The following is a 16,006-nucleotide window of genomic DNA, read 5'->3' on the forward strand; positions in this document are numbered from 1 at the left end:
GGCACAGGACTATGGGATGGAGGATATGTATGATGGTTATATGGGCATGGGACTATGAGATGAAGGATGTGTGATGGGTATATGGGCACTCGACTATGGGATGGCGAATATGTATGATGGGTATATGGGCACGGGACTATGGGATGGAGAATATGTATGATGGGTATATGGGCATGGGACTATGGGATGGAGAATATGTATGATGGGTATATGGGCATGGGACTATGGGATGGAGGATGTGTGATGGGTATATGAGCACTCGACTATGGGATGGAGGATATGTATGATGGGTATATGGGCACGGGCCTATGGGATCGTGGATATGTATGATGGGTATATGGACACGGGACTATGGGATGGAGGATATGTATGATGGGTATATGGGCACGGGCCTATGGGATCGTGGATATGTATGATGGGTATATGGGCACGGGCCTATGGGATGGTGGATATGTATGATGGGTATATGGGCATGGGACTATGGGATGGAGGATAATTATAATTTGCTATAGCTAACCACAGTTAGTTACTATGCCCGGGCAGCGCCGGGCTCTTCAGCTAATCTAATATATAAAGCTCAAAGTGTGTATGTATGTATGTATGTATGTGTGTGTGTATGTCCGTGATAGGCATCCGCACCGTCGCAGCTACAGCCACAAAATTTGGCACAGTGGCATGTCTGCCCCCGAGAGCGTCCTAAGCTATGTTGTGAGGCGAAATTTTAACCCTGCGCATTCCAATTCACCAAACAATTTTGCCCCCATCTACATACTGGGGAAAAAGTGTGTGCGTATCAAGCCCCGACCGTCAATATGATGTCACAATGGTTGCCATGGCGATGCTGATGTCATCATAGGTTGCAAGCCCTGCCGCCGCTCATTATGATGTCATAATGGTTGACTATGGGATGGAGGATGTGTGATGGGTATATGGGCACTGGACTACGGGATGGAGGATATGTATGATGGGTATATGGGCACGGGACTATGGGATGGCGGATATGTATGATGGGTATATGGGCATGGGACTATGAGATGAAGGATGTGTGATGGGTATATGGGCACTCGACTATGGGATGGCGAATATGTATGATGGGTATATGGGCACGGGACTATGGGATGGAGAATATGTAAGATGGGTATATGGGCATGGGACTATGGGATGGAGGATGTGTGATGGGTATATGGGCACTCGACTATGGGATGGAGGATATGTATGATGGTATATGGGCATGGGACTATGGGATGGAGAATATGTATGATGGGTATATGGGCATGGGACTATGGGATGGAGAATATGTATGATGGGTATATGGGCATGGGACTATGGGATGGAGGATGTGAGATGGGTATATGGGCACTCGACTATGGGATGGAGGATATGTATGATGGGTATATGGGCACGGGCCTATGGGATCGTGGATATGTATGATGAGTATATGGGCATGGGACTATGGGATGGAGGATGTGTGATGGGTATATGGGCACGGGACTATGGGATGGAGGATAATTATAATTTGCTATAACTAACCACAGTTAGTTACTATGCCCGGGCAGCGCCGGGCTCTTCAGCTAGTAAAAAATATATATTGATTATATTATTTGTAATAGTGTCAGTATAATTGGATATGTGGTCCCTTTTACTCATCCCACTGAATGCCTGCACTCCTTCCCTGTGTGCATCAGGGCTGCTAGCAGGAATTTCGGGGCTCCATACTGGAAAAATTTTCGGGGTCCCCTTGAGACTCCACCCAGGCTCCACCCCTCGAACTGTCCACAGCCCCATCGCTCTCTTGGAAAAACTCCACTTCTCACCAATCCCACATTAAGGCCGGGGTCACACTTGCGAGTACAAAGTGAGTCTCTCGCATCAATACCCGGCACTGCCGCCGGCATTCGGACTGGAGCGTTCATTTGCATAGAAATACATCTCAAAAAGGAGAAAACGGAGTAACGGATACAAAATATATGCAAAAGTATAAATTTTATTAGTACTCACATCATGGTCCTTCATGGTAAGAGGTATTGAATGTGTACACTTGGGAATCCGAGCTGGAAATTACAAAAAGGCGTTGGCCCAGAGAGAGGCTAAGTGGATCATCGCTCTGGATACTATGACCCCCAAAGGACTTAACGAATCTCTGAGTTTCTCCTCATTTTTATAGCTTCTGCTGTCTCCGCTGCACTCACCATTGTTTTATTTTATTTTTTTAGGCCCTATCAACGTTCGGTTTGTATGATTTTAACTTTTTGTCTTTTTATATATTTTTTTTTAGTTTCCCTGTGTTTTCTGTGTTGGCTACATGTGGACTCACTGGTACCATTGTGTGGTGTGGACCCCTCTATTCTGGATGTCCGTACCCACGCCTGCGTTTATTATCTGTTGGATCTGGAAAGAATATCTACCTTCATCATCGTTTCACGGCATATTGATATTATGGAGAATGCGGACACTCCATCGTGTTCGGGTCACTCGTCTATTACTATATAAAAAGAAGAGAAAAAAAGAGGGAAGAAGGGGAGAAAAAAGAAAAAAAAAAAAAAAAAAAAGTTTCTCTGGACTGTTGCATCAATCTTATTGTGTGCCTTTACAATCCTTACTGGTGCTCTGGATTTTTGGTAGCACACACTATCATATAATGTGTTTATATTGTTTGCCCCAATTATGATTGATGTCACTATCTTTACTGTATTTCCTCCATGGTCTGTCTTCGTGACCTTGGTTTATTATTTATTTTTTATTTTTTATTTGTTTTTTTTTTTATTTTTTATTTTTAATTTTCTTCTCCTGATTCTTTATGCTGTGACCTTAGTGCGCATACCTGCGCTCACCCGTTGCTCCGATATGGGTTTGGGCGTCTGCCCGCCTCAGGTTATACACGGGGTTAAATTCCCTCTGTTTTCCCTGACGCGTGACGCCTGCCCCATTTCCTGGAGGACTGAGGTGTTGCACTGAGTATGCGCCGCTATTATGGTCTGATTACATCTTTATCATTCATTGAGCTCTGACACTTTTTGTCAACGCAATACACTGCGCAGGCGTCTAGGGTAACGATGCTATCTAGTTTTTATATGAGTGCGGTCTTGTCCCGCCATTTTTTTTTTTTTTTTTTGTGACCATACTATCGATCACTTCCTGGTTTGAGTGAGCTGCACTGCGCATGCTCTGTCCGCTGCCTTTGGTTGGTAGACCTGCCCCATGTGACCGCTTTCAAGTGGGAGGTCTTTCTGCATAAAAACATGGTGGTTCACCTCAGTCAACACTCCCTTGATAAAGCGCCTGTGGCGGGCGCGAAACGTACGGCGGGTGTCGTTGCATGGGCCTTCACCTCCTCTGCTCCCCGGTAAGCAGCCTGCCTTTACTTGTTTCCACGCTTCGGTCATTTGGACTGCTGGGCGGGTCGTCTCCCGGGTTCTCTCTGGCACAATTGCGCAGTTTTGATATGCTGATACATATGTTATTTACTATTTAAGAATCCTTTCACATGTCATTGATTCATTTATGTTCAGTGTCCACTGGACTTGCACATTGACCCCTCTGGATGGTTTTTTTTTTTTTTTTTTGGCGCTCTAGACATGTACAACTATGTACAATACACATTTAATTGAGTATGCCATATTTGACTATCTTTTACCATTAGACATATGTCTGTTATGTGCAATGCCCATGGGCTGACTGAACGTTGTGCCATGTAGATTTCGAGCACTGGTATCATTTTATTTACCCTGTCCTTGTCTGTCCTGATTGTTGTATCATTGGGGCTTATCCCCCCTATTTTAGTCAACTTGTATACTTGTCAGCACTTGATGTGAGTACTAATAAAATTTATACTTTTGCATATATTTTGTATCCGTTACTCCGTTTTCTCCTTTTTAAGATTAGCATATGGAGTGGTAATCCATGCACAAGGCGTTTTTGGACCATGGTCACCGCCTTGTCTCGTTCTCTGATACTGGGCATTATCATATATGCATAGAAATACATGCAGCCGCACACTCCGGTCCCGAGTGCCGACGGCAGTGCAGGGTATTGATGCGAGAGACTCACTTTGAACTCGCAAGTGTGACCCCGGCCTAACAGTTATTATCTCACAAATTGACAGTGGTCAGAATTGTAAAAATTGGCTTGGTCATTAAGATCAAATATTGGCTTGGTCATTAACCCCTTCCTGACATGAGACGTACTATCCCGTCCAGATCAGCGATCTGTCACAGGACAGTGATATCCCTGCTGGGACTACTTAATAAAGTAAAAAAAAAAATAAATAAAAGTGTTAAAATAAATTTAAAAAAATCGCCAAATAAATTAGAAAAAAAAAAAAATATTCCCCCAAATAAATCCATTTTTTAGAAATAAAAAAAAAACAAAAAAAACAATAAAAGTACACATATTAGGTATCGCCGCGTCCGTAACGACCCGCCCTATAAAACTATCCCATTAGTTAAGCCCTTTAGCGAACCCCTTAAAAAATAAAAATAAAAAACGAAGCAAAAAATAATGATTTATTATCATACTGCCAAACAAAAAGTGTAATAACGCGCGATCAAAAAGACGCATATAAATATCCATGGTACCGCTGAAAACGTCATCTTGTCCCGCAAAAAACGAGCCACCACACAGCATCATCAGCGAAAAAATAAAAAAGTTATAGCTCGCAGAATAAAGCGATGCAAAAATAATTATTTTTTATATAAAATAGTTTTCATTGCATAAAACCGACAAAACATAAAAAACGACCTAAATAAGGTATCTCTGTAAGCGTACTGACCCGAAGAATAAAACTGCTTTATCAATTTTATCGCACGCGGAACGGTGTAAACGCACCCCCCCAAAAGAAATTCATGAAAAGCTGGTTTTTGTTCATTCTGCGTCCCAAAAATCGGAATAAAAAGTGATCAAAAAATGTCACATGCCCGAAAATGGTACCAATAAAAACGTCAACTCGTCCTGCAAAAAATAAGACCTCACATGACTCGGTGGGTCAAAATACGGAAAAATTAGAGCTCTCAATATGTGGTGATGCAAAAACTATTTTTACAATAAAAAGCGCCTTTTAGCGTGTGACAGCTGCCAAACATAAAAACCTCCATAAATAGTAAATCAAATCCCCCATTATCACCCCCTTAGTTAGAGAAAAATAATAAAATAAAAAAAATGTATTTATTTCCATTTTTCCGTTAGGGTTAGGGCTAGGGTTAGGGCTAGGGTTAGGGGTGTGTTGGGATTCGGGTTGGAGTTAGAATTGGGGGTTTCCACTGTTTGGGCACATCAGGGCCTCTCCAAACGCAACATGGCATCTGATCTCAATTCCAGCCAATTCTGAGTTGAAAAAGTCAAATGGTGCTCCTTCCCTTCCAAGCTCTACCATGTGCCCAAACAGTGATTTACCCCCACATGTAGGGTATCAGCCTACTCAGGACAAATTGCAAAACAATTTTTGGGGTCCAATTTCTCCTGTTACCCTTAGGAAAATAAAACATTGGGGGCAAAAATATCATTTTTGTGGAAAAAAATGATTTTTTTATTTTCACGTCCGAGCGTTATAAACTTCTGTGAAGCACTTGGGGGTTCAAAGTGCTCACCACACATCTAGATAAGTTCCGTGGGGGGCCTAGTGTCCAAAATGGGGTCACTTGTGGGGAGTTTCAATAGTTTAGGTACATCAGGGGCTCTCCAAACGCACATGACACCCGCAGACCATTCCATCAAAGTCTGCATTCCAAAATGTCACTGCTTCCCTTCCGAGCCCCGACGTGTGTCCATACAGTAGTTTTCTCCCACATATGGGGTGTCAGCGTACTCAAGACAAATTGGACAACAACTTTTGGGGTCCAATTTCTCCTGTTACCCTTGGGAAAATTAAAAAAAATTGGGGACTAATTGATCATGTTTGTGGAAAAAATACGATTTTTTTATTTTCATGCCCGGGCATTATAAACTTCTGTGAAGCCCTTGGGGGTTCAAAGTGCTCACAACACATCTAGATAAGTTCCTTAGGGGGTCTCATTTCCAAAATGGGGTCATTTGTGGGGGTTTCCACTGTTTAGGTACATTAGGGGCTCTCCAAAGGCAACATGACACCCGCAGACCATTCCATCAAAGTCTGCATTCCAAAACGTCACTACTTCCCTTCCGAGCCCTGACGTGTGTCCATACAGTAGTTTTCTCCCACATATGAGGTATCAGCGTACTCAGGACAAATTGGACAACAACTTTTGGGGTCCAATTTCTCCTGGTACCCTTGGGAAAATAAAAAAATGGTGACTAAAAGATCATGTTTGTGGAAAAAATACGAATTTTTTATTTTCACGCCCGGGCGCTATAAACTTCTGTGAAGCACTGGGGGGTTCAAAGTGCTCACCACACATCTAGATAAGTTCCTTGGGGGGGTCTAGTTTCCAAAATGGTTTCATTTGTGGGGGGTTTCTACTGTTTAGGTACATCAGGGGTTTTCCAATCGCGACATGGTGTCCGATCTCAATTCCAGCCAAAAACGTCAAATGGCGCTGCTTCCCTTCCGAGCTCTGCCATGCGCCCAAATAGTGGTTTACCCCCACATGTGGGGTATCAGCGTACTCAGGACAAATTGCACAATAACTTTTAGGGTCCTGTTACCCTTGGAAAAATAAGAATTGAGGGTGAAAAGATCATTTTTGTGGAAAAAATATGATTTTTTAATTGTACGGCTTTATGTTATAAACTTCTGTAAAGCCCTTGTGGGTTCAAAGTTCTCACCACATATCTAGATAAGTTCTTTGGGGGGTCTAGTTTCCAAAATGGGGTCACTTGTAGGGGGTTTCCACTGTTTAGGTACATCAGGGACTCTCCAAACGTGACATGGCGTCCGATCTGAATTCCAGCCAATTTTGCATTGAAAAAGTCAAACGGCGCTCCTTCCATTCTGAGCTCTGCCATGCGCCGAAACAGTCGTTCCCCCCCCACATATCAGGTATCAGCGTACTCAGGACAAATTGCACAATAACTTTTGCAGTCCAATTTCTCCTGTTACCCTTGGTAAAATAAAAAAAATTGAACCTGAAGTGTTTTTTTTGTGAAAAAAAGTTAGATGTTCATTTTTTTTAAATATTCAAAAAAATTCCTGTGATGCACCTAAAGGGTTAATAAACTTCTTGAATGTGGTTTTGAGCACCTTAAGGGGTGCAGTTTTTAGAATGGTGTCACTTTTGGGTATTTTCTATCATATAGACCCCTCAAAGTGACCTCAAATGTGATGTGTTCCTAAAAATAAAATGGTGTTGTAAAAATGAGAAATCGCTGGTCAACTTTTAACCCTTATAACTTCCTAACAAAAAAAATTTTGGTTCCAAAATTGTGCTGATGTAAAGTAAACATGTGGGAAATGTTAGTTATCATGTTTTTTGTGTGCCGTATCTCTGTGATTTAAGGGCATAAAAATTAAAAGTTGGAAAATTGCGAAATTTTCACAATTTTTGCCAAATTTCCGTTTTTCCCACAAATAAACGCAAGTTATTTGAATGAAATTTTACCACTAACATGAAGTACAATATGTCACGAGAAAACATTGTCAGAATCATCGGGATCCATGGAAGCGTTCCAGAATTATGACCTCATAAAGGTACAGTGGTCAGAATTGTAAAAATTGGCCCGGTCATGAACGTGCAAACCACCCTTGAGGGTGAAGGGGTTAAGGTAAAAAAATTGGCTTGGTCACTAATAGGTTAAAGAACCATTCAGGTATCTACAAATGACGTCTTTGTACAACTTCTTTTTCAGGGATCCACTCAAAAATGGCAGAAAAAACATTGGTCCTATGAATTTGTTGGGGACAATGACTTGCTGGAGATATATTCTGGCTTCCAAACATCTTTTAATTGCTTTTAAAGATACCATGCCTTTAAAATAAGAGATCTGTCCATTCTTCTGATGGTTTACACTAAGAAAACACTCAAGAGAGGGAACTTGTCATGTCCCCAAACGCAATTAGTCAATAGATATGGGGTTAATCCATAGGTTAGGCTATGTCCCCACGATCAGGATATAGCAGCGTTTTGTACGCAGAGTATTTTCGCTGCATCCAAAACGCTGTGATCTAATCATGCATGTAAATCTGCATGTGTTCAGTGAACCTTGCGGATTTACCACATCAAATGAATGGCTATGGGTGAGACTACACAGCACAGACTAGTATCTCCGCTGCAGATAACCGACAAGCTGCGGCTCGTAAACCCGTGCCACGGGTGAGTTTACACAGCGGTAAATCGAAGCACAGTCAGCATGGGATTTCTATACAACACAGCGCTTTGGACATACTATTACTGAGTGATGACTGTGACCACCCCACGGCACTGACTAACAGCCGTCTCAGCACTGATAGGGATGGCCCTCTATGACTGAAATCCAGCAGCTCCCGGGAGAATTAAGTTCATTTCCTCTCAGCAGCCGGGCATTCAGAACAGCGACTGGGCAGCTAGAATGATATCAACCAGCAGAGTAACCCCATATCTGTAGATTAAAATTATTTGGGGATATGAGAGGTTCCCTTTAAAATATAAGTCAATGGGAAATCTAAAAAGACGTCAAGATCAAGAAGTCTTTTCAAGCATATGTCAGTGCTTTCGTTTTAAAAAAAAAAAGCTACTGTTTTCTTATTCGTTATAAATATTTTTTTTTAAGTCCATCGAATGTCAGTAAGATGCTCCCCCTCAAAGAAAAAACTCCAGCAAGAATAAAGTGTTGACAGAGCTCAGGTAAAGTCCAGAAAATGCTAATATAAAGGAGGTTTTAGGTTTACAAAACCCAAGGGAAAAGTAATGATTCCTGAAGAGTTTTCTTCTTGAAACACAGATTGTTTTACCTCTCGTAGGACATGTTCACACAGAGGGTTTTTGGCAGTGTTTTACAACACACACAAACTCTAAAACTTATGTTTTTTTGTAAGATTTTCTAGAGCAAAAAGCACCTCAGTATGAGCCAACTTTAGAGTTAGTCTCCGCAGAGTAGATTTCCACATGAACTACCCACAATTCTCCCTCATAATCTCCAGTGGGTAATCTGCGCTGCTGGTCATTCCAGTGGATTTTTCTAACCTGTGACATGTCACCTACTGAACAATCTTCCTGAACACCACAGTGGGTGGCCATACAAATGGGATAGGGAATTCCACACGCAGACCCCACAGCGAGCACAGGATCAGCCATAGATTTTTTTGCTTCCGATTCTGGTGCACTTACACCTCAGTGTGAACATGACCTTAGGTAAACTAATGGTCCCGTTACATTTAGCGATGCACCAGCGATCCCGACATTGATACGACCCGAACTTCAAAAACTATCCATTTGTTTTTTGAAGAAAAAGGAGTGAGACATATTTAATATAAAAATATATAAATCTAAATCTTTATTAATCCATCCATTTAAATAAAAAATAAAAAATAAGAAAGGTTTAGGAACAGAAAGAGAGGGACAATGGGTCTAAAATAATTCATGCCACCTGGTAAGTGCCATGTTCACAAAATGGTTCTATGAGTTCTGATTCATATGCACAGTAACCATGGAGCAAATTTAAAGCAGTGACACATTCACCATTTAAAGATCTATAACAGATTAACATTAGTTAGGTATCTCAATGCCTTGAAATATATTATACAAAGAAATTTTTTTGAATAATTTTCATTGCACCATCGCACACTATTAGATGCCCATTTTACTATGCATTAAAATCCATGTAAAGTATCATTGTATTATTCAGACTCATGTGAGACCAATATATCTCCCTTGTGAACAAACACATAGATGCTCCCAAAACATAGGGGGATTAATGATCACGGACACATTACCTGGATCCTGGTGGCTAAATGACTATAAAGGAAAGCCCAGTCCCTCTGCCCCGACGCGCACGTTTCGCCCAGCTTCATCGGGGGGCGTGTCTGGGCAGAGGGTAAATAGCCCTTAAATAACAGTCAGACTCTTAATTAGCGATTTTAATTGTTCACCGGGTGTACGTGATGTTCTATGGCACAGGCGCAGAAACCGCAACGCTCTTGTAAAAGGACACAAGCGCGCGGCCCGGTGGATTACCCACAATCCACCTCACCAATCAGGTGACCAGTGGGCGGGCACGTCAGCGTTCTTGGCCGCGCGTCATGTATCTGGAGCGAGCGCGAATCAGCACATGCGCACTTCAACACTACACTCATGGAACAACGTCAGATACATTTCACAGAGGTAAATTCACTGCGATATTATAATTGATACACATGATAATTTAAATAAACATAGGAAATATACAGATCATACTCTTTCTTAAAACTATATTGTGTTATACATAATAATATACATCATGCATTAGTGCACATAGTTAATAGTAATATAATAATAATATTTATCAAAAATACAGACTTCGCTTTACATTATGTACTGTGCAAGAGTGATAAATACTAGGATTTACATTTCTTTATAAACAAAATATATTAATATAAAAATTCTACACATTATAAAAATCACAAGTGTCATGTCCAATGGACACTATATGATACCGAACCAATAGGCTAAGCATCACACTGTGTCCCATGAACCATGGGCTTTATATATATCTAAAAAAACCATAAGTGATGCAAAATAGAGTGAAAATATAAACAAATAATGTATTACACTCACATATAATACCGCATAATAATCATATTTCCGTGTATATTATTTTTCAATCAATTTTTTAAAAAAACACAATGTCTAACATATGAATATTGATGAACATTCGTTGCTGAATTACTTAATCTTCCATTCATAGTATTTTTCCTCTGATCATTTTCCTTTTATATATATATATATATATATATATATATATATATATATGTATAACACAATCTTCCGCCCTTTGTTTCTTCCTCTTGTGGCCACCAGACGGACAGCAGAAAAACTCCAATTATTATACAAAAACGGTACTCCAACTGCTTAAAGGCTTTTAAATAAGAAAAAGAAGAAAAGAATGTTTAAAAATAATAAAATAACTTTAAAACAATTAAAATATCACCCTATACCTCAAAATCTATCAGGAGAAGAAAGAAGTCCTAAAGAAATTACCCAAAACCATCATTCTCATTGAGACCTTGTGGACTCAAGGTTCCCAATCTAAATATGTTGTTTCAACAGTGGTCCGTTGAATATGGATTTCAAAACCAGGGAAACCACCTGGTTAGCAAAAGCTACTGATGTATTTAAGAAAGGCACAGGAATAGGCGTTGGCCATACATCTATCACCTGTCAGGAGATTTTAAAAAGATATAAGAATGTCCTTCACAGAAAAACTAAATTATGGTGGACTAAAACAGCACTTGAGAATTACTGGGAGCAGAAAATTGTACCGAGGGGATTAAGGATACAGGTATATCCAACATTTGATCTTGAAGATGAAAATCTGACACAAAGATGGATCAAGGCTGCTAATACCTGTTCCCTTGAATTTATTCACATAATAATTGAAAAAAATGCATCCTCTCTAAATAAGATTGATGATGAGCTGCAGGATTTACAAAAGCAACTACAAGTAGATATGACGGCGACATCATTTCAGGAAGCCATTACTAATTTGGAAAAAGATATGGAAAAATGGGAAAAGAATATAAGTTCTGATAAATTCAATAAATATGAGCGGGATCGCTCAGATTATGCCTCAGGAAAAATTTTTCGCTGGCAAATGAAAAAAATTTCGACTAAACGTGGCTTTTCACGGAGCTCATCAGTACAATCCATATCATCTGTTAGTGAAAATGAAAGCCAGGAAACGGAACTGGTGAATGGTCCTAAAACAAGACGAAATGGCAGAAAAAATCAGACATACAATGGATCTAATAGGAATCAAAGAGAAGATTTTCTCAAGGTAATAAATTTATCATGTCATGAATTGACTGATATACAGATTAAATTACTGCAAAAAGGGCTAACATTTTCCCCTTCATCTTATTTAGACCCGTTCACGGTAATTAAGGATTTGCATCTCTATTCAAGAAAGTTGATTTTTAAAAAATTGCATTTCAAGTCTCAGAATTTAGAACTCTTTCCAACAAGGGAAGAACAGGAAGCCCTTGCTAACTTACAATCACTCATGGATGAACAATCAGAGGTGAGCCTTTTTCCAAATCATCTTATGGGTAAATCCAAAAAATTTCCCCCTTTGTCTTTAGTGCCAGCAATTGACATTTTTACTAAAATGGTTTCTAATGATCTAAAATCATTACCATCTGGGTCAACTAAGGGTGGTAACTTGACATATAAGGAAAGAAGGGCACTTGAGGACATGGAAAAATGGAATGATGTTGTGTTCAAGCCTTCCGATAAGGGAGGAAATATTGTAATTTGGCCCAATCAGATGTATGAAGCACAGGCCAACAAGTTGCTTCAAAATCTGGATTGTTACAAGCAGCTCACTTTTAATCCAATTACTAAATTCCAGCAAGAATTGATTGACATTTTAACAGCGGCTTTCGAACAGAACATCATTCCTAAAAAACTTGTAGACATTTTTGAAAGATTACACCCGAAATTACCAACTTTTTATTTAATTCCAAAGATTCACAAGGATATTATAGACCCTCCAGGAAGACCAATTGTGTCGGGTAAGGCTGGTTTGTGTGAAACCATATGTGACATTATAGATTATTTTTTAAAACCTTTGGTTTATGAACTACCATCATTCATAAAAGATACAACAGCGGCCTTATGTCATCTTGATCAGGTCCATCTGAACTCCGACATGGTGTTGGTGTCTGCAGATGTTGAGTCACTTTACACATCAATAAGACATGATGATGGCATAAGGGCAACAAGATGGTTCCTGCAGACCAGCAATATATCTAAACCCATGGCAGAATTGGTCCTTATTTTGTTGGATTTTGTTTTGAAACATAATGCTTTTACTTTTAACAAAAAAATTTTTTTACAGAAGCAGGGAACTGCAATGGGGGCCTCATGTGCCCCCTCTTATGCAAATCTTTTTTTGGGAACGGGAAATTTTTCAAGATGATAATATACCAGGAATGAGCAGAATTCAAAATTGGATTAGATTTATAGACGATGTCTTATTCATTTGGGAGGGCCCTATAGATGATTTGGAAAAAACAATGTTGAGTCTTAACAACAACTCTTATAATATCCATCTGACCTATAAATATGGTCGGAGTATTGAATTTTTGGATCTTGTTATTTCGGCAGCTCCTGAAGGTTCCCTATCCACAACGGTGTTTCGAAAGTCAACAGCTACTAATGCATTATTGCATGCCAGTTCTGCTCATCCGAAAGCATTGATACAGGGCATTCCTATAGGACAGTTTCTTCGAATCAAAAGAATATGTTCAGATGATCGACAATTTGAAATACAGGCGAGAGATCTTTCCCATCGGTTTCAAGAGAGAGGATATAGTAAACGAAGTATTCGGAAAGGCTATAACAGAGCAAAGAATTCCCCAAGAAACACTCTGTTGTTCCAAAAAAAGGCCCCTGGTGACGAAATGGTGGATAAAAAGGTGAGATTTATAACCAACTATCACAACCAGTGGGACGAATTCAAGGATATTCTGAAAAAACATTAGAATGTGCTACTTACGGACCCAATTCTTAAAAAAGTATTGGATCCATATCCCTTGGTGGTTGCAAGACGTTCACGCAATTTGCGTGACCATCTTGTAAACAGTCATTATGACCCATGTCGCAGAGAGAATTTGGAAAAGGCAGAAAATAAAAAAAAAAAGGATTTTTTCCATGTGGTCTGTGCAAGGCTTGTGCTAATTTAATAAAAACTAGTGTCTTTGAAAATCACGATGGATCAAGGACTTTTAGTATAAGAAAATATATCACTTGCACTACAAAGGGTGTGATTTATCAAGCTACATGTCCTTGTAATAAGGCTTATATCGGATTAACAACTCGAGAATTAAAGGTACGCACAAGAGAGCACTGTTTGGATATAGAGAAAGCAAAATCGGTAGTTAATGAGGCAACATTAAAAACAATACCGCGACATTTTAAACAGTATCATGGATGTAAAGCGAAACTATTGAAAATTAGGGGAATCGACATGATAGACTTGGGCTTCAGGGGTGGTGATCTCGGGAAGTGCTTAGCTAGACTGGAATGCAAATGGATATTTAGATTGGGAACCTTGAGTCCACAAGGTCTCAATGAGAATGATGGTTTTGGGTCATTTCTTTAGGACTTCTTTCTTCTCCTGATAGATTTTGAGGTATAGGGTGATATTTTAATTGTTTTAAAGTTATTTTATTATTTTTAAACATTCTTTTCTTCTTCTTATTTAAAAGCCTTTAAGCAGTTGGAGTACCGTTTTTGTATAATAATTGGAGTTTTTCTGCTGTCCGTCTGGTGGCCACAAGAGGAAGAAACAAAGGGCGGAAGATTGTGTTATACATATATATATAAAAGGAAAATGATCAGAGGAAAAATACTATGAATGGAAGATTAAGTAATTCAGCAACGAATGTTCATCAATATTCATATGTTAGACATTGTGTTTTTTAAAAAAATTGATTGAAAAATAATATACACGGAAATATGATTATTATGCGGTATTATATGTGAGTGTAATACATTATTTGTTTATATTTTCACTCTATTTTGCATCACTTATGGTTTTTTTAGATATATATAAAGCCCATGGTTCATGGGACACAGTGTGATGCTTAGCCTATTGGTTCGGTATCATATAGTGTCCATTGGACATGACACTTGTGATTTTTATAATGTGTAGAATTTTTATATTAATATATTTTGTTTATAAAGAAATGTAAATCCTAGTATTTATCACTCTTGCACAGTACATAATGTAAAGCGAAGTCTGTATTTTTGATAAATATTATTATTATATTACTATTAACTATGTGCACTAATGCATGATGTATATTATTATGTATAACACAATATAGTTTTAAGAGAGTATGATCTGTATATTTCCTATGTTTATTTAAATTATCATGTGTATCAATTATAATATCGCAGTGAATTTACCTCTGTGAAATGTATCTGACGTTGTTCCATGGGTGTAGTGTTGAAGTGCGCATGTGCTGATTCGCGCTCGCTCCAGATACATGACGCGCGGCCAAGAACGCTGACGTGCCCGCCCACTGGTCACCTGATTGGTGAGGTGGATTGTGGGTAATCCACCGGGCCGCGTGCTTGTGTCCTTTCACAAGAGCGTTGCGGTTTCTGCGCCTGCGCCATAGAACATCACGTACACCCGGTGAACAATTAAAATCGCTAATTAAGAGTCTCTGACTGTTATTTAAGGGCTATTTACCCTCTGCCCAGACACGCCCCCCGATGAAGCTGGGCGAAACGTGCGCGTCGGGGCAGAGGGACTGGGCTTTCCTTCATAGTCATTTAGCCACCAGGATCCAGGTAATGTGTCCGTGATCATTAAACCCCCTATGTTTTGGGAGCGTCTATGTGTTTGTTCACAAGGGAGATATATTGGTCTCACATGAGTCTGAATAATACAATGATACTTTACATGGATTTTAATGCATAGTAAAATGGGCATCTAATAGTGTGCGATGGTGCAATGAAAATTATTCAAAAAAATTTCTTTGTATAATATATTTCAAGGCATTGAGATACCTAACTAATGTTAATCTGTTATAGATCTTTAAATGGTGAATGTGTCACTTTGTGTTAAATTTGCTCCATGGTTACTGTGCATATGAATCAGAACTCATAGAACCATTTTGTGAACATGGCACTTACCAGGTGGCATGAATTATTTTAGACCCATTGTCCCTCTCTTTCTGTTCCTAAACCTTTCTTATTTTTTATTTTTTATTTAAATGGATGGATTAATAAAGATTTAGATTTATATATTTTTATATTAAATATGACTCACTCCTTTTTCTTCAAAAAACAAATGGATAGTTTTTGAAGTATGTGGTTATGTAATATAAGGTGTTCAGAGTGGACTAACTTACTTGGGGTTGTTAAGGACCTTTTTGTGTAATAATATTGATACGACCCGGTCAGGATCGCTG

The 16,006-nt window shown here is 39.3% G+C and overlaps 1 protein-coding gene across 1 annotated transcript in view; it reads left to right on the plus strand.

Moving 5' to 3' along the window:
- The first annotated feature begins 3,301 nt into the window (after nucleotides 1-3,301).
- Nucleotides 3,302-16,006, plus strand: part of PAK5 (p21 (RAC1) activated kinase 5) — a 276,113-nt gene continuing 263,408 nt past the window's right edge. Inside the window, exon 1 of the mRNA XM_073553844.1 lies at nucleotides 3,302-3,343. Coding sequence (XP_073409945.1) covers nucleotides 3,317-3,343 — 27 coding nt within the window. The 5' untranslated portion in view covers nucleotides 3,302-3,316. The remainder of the gene's footprint in view (nucleotides 3,344-16,006) is intronic.

The sequence above is a fragment of the Dendrobates tinctorius genome, unplaced genomic scaffold (assembly GCF_039654945.1).
Source record: "Dendrobates tinctorius isolate UK_male_01 unplaced genomic scaffold, ASM3965494v1 ptg000203l, whole genome shotgun sequence".
Classification (NCBI taxonomy): Eukaryota; Metazoa; Chordata; class Amphibia; order Anura; family Dendrobatidae; genus Dendrobates; species Dendrobates tinctorius.